A 14,415-nucleotide genomic window follows, 5' to 3' on the forward strand; every position below is an offset into this window, starting at 1 on the left:
GCCTCCCGAGGCTTTGGAGGCACCGTGCTGGATTTCCAGGGAAGCTTTTGAATCTGACCCCATTGTTGGCCTCCTGCTCGTCACATCCTCGACACAAGAGCCCCCTCAGGTGCCCCTCCGGGAAAAGTCCAGCACAGGGCAGGATCTCAGCCAGAAGCCAGCTGTGACTGAGTGAGGGGAGCACACAGCTCTGGCACTCAGGGGGCTGCAGCCCTGATCGTGGAACCCCAAATGGTTTGGGTTCAAGGGACCTCAAAGCCCACCCAGGGCCCACCTGCCATGGCAGGGACACTTCCCATTGTCCCAGGCTGCTCCCACCTGGCCTTGGGCACTGCCAGGGATCCAGGGGCAGCCCCAGCTGCTCTGGGAGTTTATCCTGGAAGCAACAAGCAAAGGCACAAAAAGCACCCAGCAGCAGCCTGGGGTTCTGCCCATGAGCAAGCAGCTCATCCACGTCCTGCTGCAAGGAGAGGTGCAGGCAGCAACTTGGGTTTTTAGGACTTTATTCCCTGTGCCCACAGCAATCTCTCAGTTTTGAGTTCGGAGCCTGTTTAGATCCCTCTCCTTCCCCAGGGCTGCCCACACAGATGTGGTGGGCTGGGACAGGGACATCTCCTCTGCACCCCTCTGGGGTTTCAGCCACTCCCAATCCCTGCCCTGCTGGGACAGGCACACCACTCACCCCACAGCCTGAGCACCAGGAGGCTGGGACCACGAGCAGAGTGAGGGCAGGGCTGCAAACCAGGACTGCTGCCATGGCTGTGTGCAGCTGAGTGACCTTGGACAGGAGCAGCCTGACCCACGCCAGGGTCCTGCTGCTTTTTCTGGCCAGGAGGAGTTAAAACATTCCCATGGAGCAACTGCTGGATGGCAGAGGGGGACTGAGAGATCCTGCCCGGCCCGTGTGGTGCTGAGCTGGTGCTTCACCCCAGGGCTGGCCCAAAGGGTATTTTGGGGCACTCAGTGATCTTCCTGACTGTCCAACACCCCACATCCCCTTCCCAGAGTTCAGCCCTTCCCAAAGCAATGAGGGAAAATTGTAACCACCACTTCTGATTTAACATTTCATCATCTCCCCATTCGAGGGATTCAGCTCTGAGGGAAAACAGCAAATTCGGATTTTTTTTAAACAAGAAAGAATTCAAAATTTAATCCTCTTGGGAGCAAAAGGATTAACAGCAGGTTTTAAGAAATAGGTTGCAAAAAAAAAGCAAGTTAAAATTCCACATAAGGCACCCCCATTTCAGTATTTTTTGACATGGATACAACAGAGTGAAGCAGGAAGTTCCCAGGCACGTGGAGCTTCCCAGGAGCACCAGTTTTCACCTGGAAGTTGGTGAGAGGAAGATGGATTTAAGAGTTGGGGCTGAAGCGACCCCAAAACCAGCAGCAAAGCAGTTTGGGACTGCAGAACTTCCTCAGCTGGGGGGTCCAACACAGCTGAGGAAGTTCTGCTTCCCCCACAGATAAATTCCACCTCCTGCCCTTCCTGGCAGATGGAGAAGTGGCCACAGCCACCCCCAGGGGAGAGGTGTCAGAGCAGCTTCTGGGATCCCTCACAGCCAGGATCTGCTCTGGCAATGTCTCAGGATAAGGAGAACAACTGGCAGGCTCAGAGGCAGCAGCAACACTGCTGAGAATCCTGGGATCACCCAACTGCTGAACCCCCTCCGCTCCCAAAACCTCTCCCTCCACCAGAACACAACTCCTCCAGAACCAACGCAGACAGCCCAGGAAATGAAACACCCTGGAGTGAACGAGGTGATGTTTATGAACAACAAGCAGTTGCCCTTAGATGGGCTCCCAAGGCTTCCCGCAGCGCTGGCCCAGGTGGGAACCCTGAGCCAGCACGGGGTATTTCCCATTTTCCTTCCCACAACGCTGCACAGAACCAAAACTGCAGCTGAGAAAAACAATGACCCCCCAATCCCCCCCAGCAGGCGGCCCTGGAGCAGAAACAAGGTTTAGGTACAATCCAGATGATCCAACCGCAGCGGTATTGGCTTCATTTGACTGTATTTAAATAAAATTAAGCATTTAAAAATTAACAGGCACTACAATTCCCTGGCAGTGCTGACACCGAGCCCAGCCCCACGAGGCTGTCCCCACCCTCCCCGGGCGATCTGGGGGTGTCACGCAACACAAGAAGCCACAACATTTTCACGAAGCAACGTAACCAAAAGAATCCCAAGGCAGCTCCCAGCCAGAATCCGGCTCGCGGGGCCGAGGTCCAGGTGATCCCAGGGAGGAGACGGCCCAGGGGGGTGGGAGCACAGGAACACGGGGCTGTCCCACTGCAGCCCCCAGGCGGGGCAGTCCTTGCAGGTCCCTGCAGCCCTCAGAGCTTCTTGAGCCGACTGTACATCTCCCTCTTGCTCTTCTCCCCGGCCCAGGTGCGGCTCTTGGTGCGGAACCTCTTCAGGTCCTCCTTGAAGTCCTTGTGGTGCATGGGGCGGTAGCTCTGGGGCTCGCAGAAGCTCTGGGGAAACAGGAGCTGGGGTCACCTCAGTGGCACCGGGGTGGTGATCCCTGGGCAAACAGGGACAGACCCCCGTTCCAGGCAGGAGCTCGGTGGCAGACACACAAAGCCCAGGGAGATTCAGTTACAGCCATCAAAACAAGGGCTTTGTGTACAGGGCTCTCATCCCAAATTTCCTGGCAGACAACACACAGGCTGAGCTGGCCGAGAGTTCACCTTGCAAGGCACAGACTGCAAGGATGTTCCAGCTCAGCTGGTGGCTGATCACAGCAAGGCGGTGGATTTAGGGACCAATGATCACCGCGGGTCCCCCCCAGCCCCGAGCATTCCCCGATCCGTGTGCCTCGGGACAGCTCCCGGCTCCCAGGGAGCTGCCCTTGGCTGTCCCGTGCTGCCACCTTGAGGCCTCGGTGCCCTCTCCTCCAAAGTCCACGGGGACACCCCAAAGCCCGGGTGTCCCTCAGCCCAGGGGAGGCAGCAGCTCGCAGGGAGAGCCAAAACCCGGGCAGCACTGGCTGCCATCAGCTGCAGGGCTGCGAGAGCCAACATCCCACAGGGAAGGAGCTGACAGCCCCACCCAGCTGGCCACGGACGGGCCAGGTCTCTCCCACCTCCCGGGGGATGAGTGGAAGTGCGGGGCCTGAGGAGCTGAGCCTGGTTGTGTCACAGCACCAGGACAGAGCCCAGGAGCACTGGGACCATGGGAATGCTGCAGGAGCCAAGGACAGGAGAAACCCCAGCCCTGAAGTGCTGGGGGGTGGGTTTTAGTTTCCTTGTCTCAATTAGAGGCTGCAAACTCCAAGCTCAGGTTTTCAATTTTGCTGGTTTAGGACTGTACAAGACCTCAGGTTTCCGTTTATTATCCAGCAATTACTGTCAAGCCTTGTCTTCTCCCCTGCTCTGAGAAGGCTGAAATCCTTTCTCTGAGTGACAGTTTGTTCTAAAGGGGCAGAAACCACTTCTATTTTACTTGAGACAAGGGGAAAAGCCCTTCAGCTATGGCAGGAAGACAGCTCCAAGACATGGAACAGGCTGAGCTGCTCTGGGAACAGCCCAATGAAAAACAGAGAGGAGGAAAAGCCCCCCAGCCAAACCACTCTGTCCCAAGGAGAAGTTTGAGTAGGAAGAAATTAATATTATTTATCTGAGTGTGATAGAGACCATAGAAAGGATTGGGTTGGAGGAACCTAAAAGATCTTGTTCCACACCCTGCCACGGGCAGGGACAGCTTCCACTGTCCCAGGCTGCTCCAAGCCCCTTCCCACCTGGCCTCAGACACTGCCAGGGACGAGGAACCCAGGTTACTCACCTGGCACCTCGAGAAGAAATCATTGTAGCCCCCCTTGAGCACGTAGAGCTCTGGGTAGTGCAGGTTGGGGTACTCATTGCTCAGCCTGTCCTGCTCCCTCACAAACCGGCACCTGCAGCAGGAAAATCCCTGTTAAATCCCACATTCACCCAGTAACTCCCACAGCTGCACCCCAAACCCCCCATCCCTCAAAGGAGGAGCTGGAGCTGCCCCACAGCCACAGCTCAGAGGCTTTTCCTTTCCCTCCGCACATTCCAGTGCTCCGGCCCAGGCCCAGCACGGCTCCTCACCCCCCAGGCTGTGACAAGCCCTGCCAGAGGTGCCAAGCACCCCGAGCCCTGCAAGTGGAGCCAGCCCAGCCCCCCAGTGCTCCGGGGAGAGGAGCTCACATGCGCGGGCCCCGCTCCGAGGAGAACTCGCAGTGGAACACCACGATGACGCGCTTGTTCTCCGACGGCTGGATCGGCTTCTTCAGCAGGAAATTCTGCACCTCCTCTTCCATGTGCAGGTTTATGGCACCCTGCAAGGGCAGAGTCCAAGCACTGAGCGGAGGGGAACAGCCACTAACTCATCCCACTCCCCTGGGAACCAGTTCCTCATCTGGGTTTGCTGGAGGAGCTCTGCAACCCTCTCCCAGCACAGCTCCAAACCCCACCAGGACACCCCGGACAGGCTGGAACCCTCTCCCAGCCCAGCTCCAAACGCCACCAGGGCACCCCAGACAGGCTGGAACCCTCTCCCAGCACAGCTCCAAACCCCACCAGGACACCACAGACATTCTGGAACTGGCTCTGTGTGATTCCTCAGCCAGGAATTCCTAATTCCCAATCTCCCATCCATGCCTGCCCTCTGGCAGTGGGAGCCATTCCCTGTGTCCTGTCCCTGCAGGCCTTGTCCCCAGTCCCTCTGCAGCTCTCCTGGAGCCCCTTCAGGCCCTGCCAGGGGCTCTAACACCCATCACAAGGTGTCTGGGTGACCTGTTCCTGGTTATGTTTTACAGACATTTTTCCTTTGAAGTCTGTCACTGAAACCAAGTGTAGCATTCCAGTTTTAGCTTCCTGAGATGTGATGACGCTGGACACTCAGTGTCACATCCTCCTTAGGACCTTCTGTCACCGTGAGGGCCACAGGCCCCTCCTCTGCTTCCAGAGAGCAGAATGTCCCCTCTTTTAAGGAGCAGCCACTTCATGGCCCACATGTGGGCCCAGTGTCCAAACCCAGGCAGTGGGTGAGCGTGACAGGATCCCAGAGGGGCCCCTCAGGAATAACACATCCACAGGGCCTTGGATAAAAATCAGCCCCACAGGGATCCCAGTGACCCCGGGCTGCAGCTTCAGCCCACCTGCCCTGCTCTCGTGGGGCCAACATACCTTGATGTGTCCCCCTTCGTACTCATAGGGGTATCTACAGTCAATTATCACACACTGCTTGATGAAGCTCTCAAACTTCCCAGTCAGCACAGACACGATCTGAGAAAAAAAGACCACAAAAACCAGAGTTCAGTTGTTTCAAGCCATTTTTGTGTTGTCCCCCAACCCCCACTAAAAAATTTTTTCTGGCTCCCTTGGAGCACTCACCATTTCAGAGTCGATGTATTTTAAATCTTGATGTTTCCCATCGACAGTGTCAAATAAATAACTCTGGAAGAGACAGGATTGAGAAAATTCCAGCTGTGAGTCACAGCTCAGCATCCAGCAGTTCACTCTGTAACAGACACTGCTGGCCAGAACTTCTGCAGGAGTTAAAGCTGCTAAGAATGCTGAAATCAGGCTCAGAATTTAGTTTTTGGCTCCTACACTAGAGGATTTTATAGGGCTTTAACCCCAAATTTGTGTCCAGCCTGGGCCATCCCCCTCTCACCAACAGCCTCTCCTGGTTGTTTGAAGACCAAAGAATTGTTAAGGTTGGGAAAGACCTCCAAGATCAAGTCCAAAGAAGCAAGGCAGGTTTATGAGGGAACAGAAGAGCCTCTCTAAAGGGAAGTGTTTTTCTGGGCTGGTTTGAGACACCCCCACCAAGAGAGGCCCTTAAACCACTTCATTCAACACTTGGCCACGGAATCTCTGGAATTACCTTGGAGAAGTCCCCAATAAGGTCCCTCTGGTCACTGTCCAAAATGCTCTCAATCTCTGCTGTGGAGCGCTGGGTCCTCACCAGCTTCAGGCTCTGCAGGACACAGGTCAGAGATCCATGAGGGCACACACGTCCCATTCCCTGTTTCCCACAGCTGGCAGCTTGGAGTGCACTCCCAAGCCCTGAACTGCCCCCTCAGCTTCCCTGCTCAGGGCAAAGCTCAGGTTCAGCACTGTGGAACTGCTGCCCCAAAAATCCACCTGGAAAAGCTCCCACCAACCTCCACAAGCCAGACCCCAACTGCGCATCTCCCCTCATCAACTGCGTGTCACAAACTGGATGCTGAGCCACCAACCGTGGAGTCCTCGGAGGTTCCAGGCAGGCTTTTCCTCTTCTTGCTTTTCCCAGGAGAATTCTCCTCCTGGGATCTCTCCATCCTTTTCTGGGTGGTTCTTCCTGCAACGCTTGACATGGACGAGGAGCCAAACAGCCGGCACCGCTTGGCCTGCGAGGGAGAAGAGGAGTTGAGTTGTGCAGCAAAGGTTTATAAAAGAAAATAAACACAACTCAGGCTTTCAGATTATTCCAGACTTGGCCTCATTTAAGGCACCACCACTACAGAGCAACAGGGGGCTGTTAATCTGAATTATCCGGGCTTTGCATTTCCAGTAACACTTGTTACTGGGGGAGCTTGGGGCACCATAAGCAAGATAAAGAGCCAGCAGAATGCTCTACATCAATTAGCAGCCAATTTATCAGCAGATTAAGGAGCTTTCTGCTGGAGCTCCTTTCCTGGTCTGTTATCAAAGCATCAGGTTACAGCATTCCAGGTGAGTCCCTGCAGAGTGGATTCCAGATATGCCAAGATTCTGATAAGGGAAGTCAAGATCTTCTCACATTTATGAAGCGCAAGAAGAAATTCTATTCCTATAAACACCAATTGTTCCACACTGACAAAGTCTGCCAGGTGAACTGCTCCAGAGATAAGGGAATTGTGCAGGGGGGTCTGCCAGGGCTTGTCCTGCTCTTAGGGATGCAGGAGACAGTGGGATGCCACAGTCCCTTGTGGGGACACTCACCCGACTGTCCGCTCTCCTCATGACCAGCGGCGCCGTCCAGAGACTGGACACGTCCGAGGGCATCTCCTCGTCGTTCTGCAAGGGAGGGAAGCTCCTGCTCATCCACCCCACCCCAGACAGCCTGCAGGTACAGCTCCTGCCTGGCTCAGGAGAGCATTCCAGCTGGAACCAGCTGCCAGAGCAGCTTCAGGGAGTGAACTCCATCATCAGAGCAATTCTTCAGGAAATAACGGAACTGAGCGGAGCCACGTTGAGGAGGTGAGTTTATCAATTCATTGATTGATTAACAAAGATCAGCCTCCAGAGCTTTAAGCATTTCAGATTCCCTTGGAAACAGTTTTGTATCCAAGTGGCTCAAAGCAATCACCACCTCTGACTTTTTCAGGAAGTTTCTAAAGAAAAATGCCAGCTGTTCAAGTAATTCCCTCGGTTCTCAAGCTAAAAATAATTCACTTGTTCAGACCCCAAACAAATCCCACTGGCTGCACCAGGAAAGAGCACTTATAAGATAAAGACACCCCAGTGTGAGGTAGAAAAGATGATGAGAACTAATTAATCTCCTTGAGGGAGATGCCCCAGCCCATGTGAAGGGGATTGGAACTGGATAAGCTGTAGGGTCCCTTCCAACCCAGAGCAGTCTGGGCTTCTGTGGTTCCCAAAAGCCCAGCGTGGTGCAGTCTGAGCACCCTGACTGCAGCAGAGCACACCAGACACACCAGGCAGGGCTGATTTGGGGATCTCCACCCCATCCCCTCTGCACACACCTTCAAGTCCTGGTCATCCAGCAGCTCCATGAAGCCATCATCATCCTCACTCTCCGAGGAGGGCAGGGAATGCTGCTGCAGGAAGGCTGCCCTGGAGTTCTCCTCTTCCCCAGAGGCTGTTTCCCCCATGGGCAGCTGAGAGGAGACAGAGGGGGTTTTAACAGCATTCCCTCTGCTCCCTGCAGGATGCTGCAGCCACGGAGGGGCCACCAGGGCTCTCTGCACTCCAGGGAACACCGTGGTTATCCCCAGCCCTGAGCTGCAGCACAGGCAGGGATCAGCAGGATTCTGGAAGGGCTGCTGGGTCCAGGGAGCTGAGACAAGGCTTGGCCCCCCAGCTCTGTTTCTGTACAGTGATTTTCAGTTGCTTTTTCTAAACAACAGGGTAGGAATAAGGGAAATTTTCTCCCTGGATGCCACATCTGGACCCAAAACCCAGCTGCATCTACAGAGCTTGGTTTGTTGTTCCAAATGCATCTGCCTGAACATTCAGTATCAGCTTTACTGATCATCCCAATCCAAAGCAATGCCCACACTCCCTTCACTAACTGAGCAGAACCCCAGCTCTGTGCTGACCCATCCTTCCCAGAACAATGCTCCAAATTTCTCATGAGCCAAAGGTGAGAAGAATTCTCTTATCTGGCAGATAAATAAGTTTTTCTACCTGGCCCCCGACTGAAATCACCACTTTAGAACCCTGATTTGGTTATTTTGATCCCAGAGAATTAGGTGAGAATTAGTTGAAAAGAACCAAGTACCTGAGCTGGGGATGAATTCTGCCTTGCTCCAGGAACACCCCTTCCATCACGGAAGCCACGAGAAGCTGGTTTGGTTGGCTTCTTGAACTCAAATGATTCCTGAAAGAAAAACCAGCAGAATGATCATTTCACCAAAATTACAAACTGTGTTCAGCTGCTTGGATCCTTTCATCTTTTCCAGTTTGTTAAACTGCCTGACATTTTGGATTTAAGCTCCCTGCTGCCAACGGGAATATCTGAAGGTGAATGTTTTCAAATTAAAGATGTTACAGCAGTGTTTCATCTAACATAATCCAGCATTTATGCTCTTGGCATCACCTACAGGCTTCAGGGCTTCTCTGTCACTCAATTCTCTGCAGAATAAATAAATCATTCCTGGAGGCAGCCAAGCACTGACACCTCATTCCCCACAGGATTCCCAGACACTGAATCCAAGAGGAGCCAGGGCTCCCCGTGGCAGCAGTGGGGACAGCCAGGGGTGACCTCCCCAGACCCCTTCTGGAGGCAGCTCCTGCCCACAGCAAGCAGAGGGAACAGATTTTCCTCTGCCACAGCCAGAAAGGAGTCAGGGGCAGTGGCACCAAGGCAGATCTGGGCAGAGTCTTCCCAATTTTTATTAAGCTGCCAACAGCTCTAATCAGAGCTGCAAGTTTCCTTCAGAAAAACTGAGCTAGAGGTGGCTGTGCCTGAAGAACAGCCTGGCAGGGAGTCATTGAAGCCTTTCCCATCACATTCCCTGTGCTAATCCAGCTGTCCCTCCCCTCCCACAGGCATCAGGAAAGAGCACTCACATTTTCCTTATTTTCATCCTGTTCCAAAGGCTGGAAAGCATCAGTGTCCAGAGAGTCAGAGTGGTTTCTCTTCAGAGCAGGGCTGGAGCCCAGCAGGCTTTGCTGCAACACAGAAGGGGCAGCTCAGGACTGTGCATCAGTCCTTGCACAAGCACATTTCCAGCACCAAAGGGGTTAACAAAGCCTGGAAAGCCTCTGACTACAGATTTTGCACCCCCTGTGCAGGAATCCTCTGCTGACACCTTGGTACAGGGACCAAAATGCTTCAGTGCAGCAGTGATGGAGCCACACTACAGAAATTTCACACTAAATTAAGGGATACTGGGAATTTAAACTGCAGTTGTGACATTAAGCACCCCAGCAGCTGGTGTTGAAGCCAGAGAATTAACAAGTATTCAACTAAATGCATTCAACCAAAACCATGCTAAACCCTTTAAATGTATAAAACATCAACCCCACTCTCACTTACAGGCAGGGAATGGATTCTTCTGAAAGGTATCCGAAGGCTACAAGGAAAAAGAAACAAAATTTATTTCAACATTTTGCTTTAAAAGGCAGTGACATGAATAGAAGTCACCCCCCAGTTCCATAACCCATAAGAGACACCGAGGAAGAATTTAAAATGGAATTATACTTACTTCAGCCTGCTGGATTTGATTGCTTTCTCAAACCTGAAAGCAAAAGATCAAAGGTTGGGCTTGAAGGTCTTAGAGGTCTTTCCCAAATTAAATGGTTCCGTGGTTCTTAAGGCACAGACTTCAACCAAAGTTAAAAGGTGCCATTTAGAGAGACCTCGGAGCAGCCCCAGGCTGCAGGCAGGTGCCAGGGCCATGGGCACAACCCCCTGCTCAGATCAGCACTGCAGTGCCCTGGGCAGGGGCAGGGCCAGTGCCAGCACTCCAGCTCTGGAGCACATGGAGAGGGCAGCAGGGATGCCCCAGTGCCAATGCCAGCATTCCAGCAGCACAAGGAGAGGGCAGCAGGGATGGAGAGGGCAGCAGGGATGCCCCAGTGCCAATGCCAGCATTCCAGCAGCACATGGAGAGGGCAGCAGGGATGCCCCAGTGCCAATGCCAGCATTCCAGCAGCACAAGGAGAGGGCAGCAGGGATGCCCCAGTGCCAATGCCAGCATTCCAGCAGCACAAGGAGAGGGCAGCAGGGATGCCCCAGTGCCAGTGCCAGCATTCCAGCTCTGGAGCACACGGACAGGGCAGCAGGGATGCCCCAGTGCCAGTGCCAGCAGAGGGATTCCCTCCCCAGGCCTCCTGAGCCCACGTTTGTTAAAATGATGCCAGCTTTCACACAGGGGCACTCACGCGTCCTCCATGGAGTCCTGTGAGGTCGCAGGGCCAGGAGAATCCAAAGCCAAACCTGCAGGAGACACAGATTTCCACTGATTTATACCCAGCAGCACACACTGCTGCAGATTTCCACAGAAAGACCCAGGAAATTCACGTGGAAAGTCCCCACCTGCAGCCTGACCTCGGTGCAGAATAAATTATTCTAATAAATGAATTTATTAGGATAGATATTTATTAGAAATTACAATAAATAATTCTAAAACAATTATTTTTGAATAAATTAATAAATCAATTAGAGTTACAGCCACTCCCCACCGTGGGGTTTGGCAGTGGATCATCAAGTGCCAAACTTGATGGAAAAACAGGGGGGGGGGAATTCAAAAAGCCCCCCAAGCCCTGCCTGGGCTCTCACGTGGAACAGAGTGCTGGCACCCAGCATGGAATATTCTGTTTAGCCACCACACACCAGGACTAATTAGTCCTAAAGGACTAATAAACAATTTAGTCCTTTAGGGTTTTTTTAAGCCACGTTTTTAGTTACACCTACAAAGAAATTTTGGGCTCGTTCCCAAAAACAAGCAGTTCAAAAGGCTTTTCTGAACGTCCTGGAATTAACAGAAGCACAGAGCAAGCACAGCTCTGTAGCCCCAGAGCATTTCAGACACATCCAGAGTCACTCCAGCACGGATTCCTGAGGAGCCACAGAACGTGAGGCTCGAGCAAGGCTGGCTGCTCTGCCCTGCTCCGAGGTTTGGGAGCTGTACTGCTGCTTTGCCATTCTCAAAGTTCTTTTTTAGGCTGAAAGCGCTCTCAAAACGGGGCACAAATCCAGGTGGAAACAGTGATTTCCCTCGGCTGGAGCAAAGAAGCACCAGAGGGAATCTACAAGTTATGGGGTGAGAGCTTATTTCGTTTTCAGTGATTAAACATCTCGTGTGAAAAACAGGAAATCCTCCCAGGAAGTACCAGAACGGAGGGGTTTCAGATCATCAACCAGCCCTTGGTAAGAGGAGAGCACAGGACAGAGCCACTCACGGGCACAGTTTGGGTTTAAAGAGACAAAACACACTGAGGACTTGTTCTGCCTCCCTGCTGCTCAGTCTCCAGGACAATTAAAGCAAAATTTAAAAAAACCCACAGCCCAAACCATGAGCTGCAGAGGTTTCCTGGGGGTTTTCCACGTGCCATGAGCTGCAGAGGTTTCCTGGGGGATTTTCCACCTGCCTCCCTCCTTCCAAGGGCCAGTTCTCTCTCCAAACCCTGGATGCCATTGCTTTCCAATTCCTCATCAGCGTTTGTTAACTGGGGCAGCCCTACCTGAGTCTGTGGACTCTGAAGATGCCGATCTGTGCAATCCATTTTTGGTTCCCACGTCTTGGTCCAGGTTTTCACACTGCCTGGAAAGGAAAATTTGGGATTTGCTGTAAAAGCAAGAAACACAACACTGCAGGTGGGCATCACCTGGATTTCTCTCAGAGCCCAGTTATCCTTCCTGGAACTGCAACCCTCCAACCCTCTCTTTGGCAGCCACTCCTTTAATTCAGGTTTTGCATAGAGAAAATTGCCAGATTTCTAATTCAAACCCATTTTGATAAACAGTTACCTCCCAAATTTTGTTTTATCTGCTCAACCTCAGTGCTGAGAGAGAAGAAAATCATATGGAGCCCCACATATATAAGGGAAAAGCTGCTTGAGTGAGGCTCCAGCACGTGGTTAATTAAAAAAAAAAAGAAAATGTAGCCAGGGCTACAAAATCAAAGGGCTGAATAACTTCCAAGGAGGGCACTGGCAATGGTCTGCAGGAATCCCAGGAATCTGAAGGAAGGAAGGCCCGTAAAGCAGGTGGTGGCAGAAATGAGAATGACAGAAAACCAACAAATAAAACCCAGGAGAGTCATTGAGACCCGAGCGGGCCGGGACAAAACGGGAGGCACACAAGGGAGGAGCTGCGGGAATAATGGGATTAGAGGAGCTCAGAGAGCAGCAAAATGGAGCAGCTGTGGCCGCAGCCTGGGCAGCGGGAGCAGCTGCAGAGCACAGACTGCAGCACCTGGGGCACAGAGCAGAGAGCAGGAACGGGGCTGCGGGGGAACCGGGCAGGAGGAGCTGCGAGGGACACAAAGGGGTTTGAGGGAGGCACGGAAGGGCTCGGCAGCGAGGGGGATGGCCGGAGCAGCAGCAGGGCAGGGGAAGGTGTCCCAGAGCGTGCACCCATGCGGGATGGGGCAGGAGCAGAGAACAGAGGGAGGCACCAGCAAAGGGCTGGGGGACGCTAAGGGACACATGGAGGCTGGCAGGGTGGGAGGGCTAAAGCTGAGGCCTCGTGGGTGGGCGTGGGGGGAAGAAGCAGGTCCGGGAGGCGCCGTTTTTGGGGGAAGGGCTGGGAGAAGGGGTGCTGCAGGCGTGGGGAGGGGGGCTGGAAGGAGAGCAGGCGGGATGAGCCCTCAGTGCCTCACTGCGGGGGGAGAAGGGGATGAAGAGACCCCCGAGGCCTCCCTGGGGGCTGGGGGGAAAGGAAAAGGAGGGACCCACGAGGCCTCGCTGTGTTTTGGGGGGTGAGGGCAGAGGAGCGCCCCGAGGCCTTCCTTGTGCAAGGAAATGAGCTCCTGAGAGCGGGCAGCGGCCAGGAGGGAGCAGACACAGCCCGGAGGGCCTGGGGAACAGGGGGTGTTAAAGGACATGCCTGGGCTTCGGGGCTGAGAGGGGCATAAAGACATCCCAGGGGGTTGGGGGGTTTTTGGGGGGTAGGAGGCGGGAGTTCCATCAGGCTTCACTGCGCGGGAGGGAATTACGGGGGTGGATGGAACGGAAGGAAAACGACTCCTGGAGGCCTTGGGGTTTTTGTATATGGGGGAGCCTCTCTGGGCCTCGCTTCGGCTCAGGGAGGGGCAGGAAAACGTTTTGGAGAGGGGACAGAGTGCCCGGGAGGGGGGACAGAGTGCCCGGGAGGGGGGACAGAGTGCCCGGGAGGGGGGACAGAGTGCCCGGGAGGGGGGACAGAGTGCCCGGGAGGGCTCGTAGGGATGGGGGAAAGGAGAAGGAAGCTCTCTTGGTGCGGAAGGAAGAAGGAGGGGCTGAGGCCTCCAAACCTCGCTTTTTTTGGGGGGTGGCGACAGCGGCGAGAAAAAGGAGAGTGCCCGGGCCCAGACTCACCCGCGCCCCAGCTGCTCCATGGTGAGGCGGAGGTCCGAGACAGGCGAGAGCTCATCCTGAAAGAGCGCCTTAACCACGGCGGGCGAGGCGGGGGAGGCCGGCGAGAGCAGCAGGAGGCGGCGGCGGTGGGAAGCGCTCGGGGTGGGATCCATGGGACCGGGAACGGGAATCCAGCGCAGCCGTCCCGTCCCTGCCGTCAGCGCGGCCGCCGCAGCGTTTTGACCCCAACCGGTGCCCGTCGCCCGCTCCGAAGCTGGCGCCAAACCGCGGCTCGGCCAATCAGCGCGCGGAGCCCCGCGGGGGGCGGGTTGTTTTTTTTCAAACCTCCCCTCCCACCGCGCGCGCCCTGGCCAGTAGGAACGGCGGCGACGCGGCCAGGCCCCGCCCACGGCGGTTGCTTGGCGTCGCTCTGGACCAATAGGAAGGCGGGAAAAGCGGAGGGGGGGGAATGCGCGCCAGCGCGGCGGGAAGACTACATTTCCCAGTGTTCCTAGCAGGCGCGCCCCGTTGTCGCTGTGTGCGTTGCATGCTGGGGAATGTAGTTCCCGCCTCACAGCGGCGGCGCTTTGCCGCCATGTTTCCGGCCGTCTCCCTTTAGCTTGGGCGTGAGGGGAAAATGGGGAACGTGAAGGAAAAAAGGCACAAACTCAGCAGATAACACCGCCTCGCTGAGACAAAGAGCTCTTCCCACATCATATCTCCTAAAA

At 54.5% G+C, this 14,415-nt stretch overlaps 1 protein-coding gene across 1 annotated transcript; it reads right to left on the reverse strand.

The window, feature by feature from the left end:
• Nucleotides 1-1,184: 1,184 nt before the first annotated feature.
• CDC25A (cell division cycle 25A) lies at nucleotides 1,185-13,986 on the reverse strand. The gene is made up of 16 exons (XM_038130026.1): nucleotides 13,709-13,986; nucleotides 11,873-11,952; nucleotides 10,571-10,625; nucleotides 9,892-9,924; nucleotides 9,723-9,759; nucleotides 9,254-9,355; nucleotides 8,463-8,561; nucleotides 7,705-7,839; nucleotides 6,941-7,015; nucleotides 6,217-6,366; nucleotides 5,862-5,954; nucleotides 5,366-5,428; nucleotides 5,159-5,257; nucleotides 4,178-4,308; nucleotides 3,789-3,900; nucleotides 1,185-2,479 (listed from the first exon to the last, which is right to left on the reverse strand). The coding sequence occupies exons 1-16, from the start codon at nucleotides 13,858-13,860 to the stop codon at nucleotides 2,339-2,341; spliced, it is 1,557 nt and encodes a 518-aa protein (XP_037985954.1). The 5' UTR covers nucleotides 13,861-13,986; the 3' UTR covers nucleotides 1,185-2,338.
• Between the last annotated feature and the right edge of the window lie 429 nt (nucleotides 13,987-14,415).

This window comes from Motacilla alba, chromosome 2 (genome assembly GCF_015832195.1).
Source record: "Motacilla alba alba isolate MOTALB_02 chromosome 2, Motacilla_alba_V1.0_pri, whole genome shotgun sequence".
NCBI classification, from domain to species: Eukaryota; Metazoa; Chordata; class Aves; order Passeriformes; family Motacillidae; genus Motacilla; species Motacilla alba.

Excerpts from the sequence above, each read along its gene's own strand:
- CDC25A (XM_038130026.1), bottom strand. The coding sequence starts at position 13,860 with ATGGATCCCACCCCGAGCGCTTCCCACCGCCGCCGCCTCCTGCTGCTC. Across the intron at positions 7,016-7,704 it reads TGGATGACCAGGACTTGAAG|AACGACGAGGAGATGCCCTC; the intron begins GTGTGTGCAGAG and ends CCTCCCTTGCAG. Across the intron at positions 4,309-5,158 it reads ACGAAGGGGGACACATCAAG|GGTGCCATAAACCTGCACAT; the intron begins GTATGTTGGCCC and ends CTGCCCTTGCAG.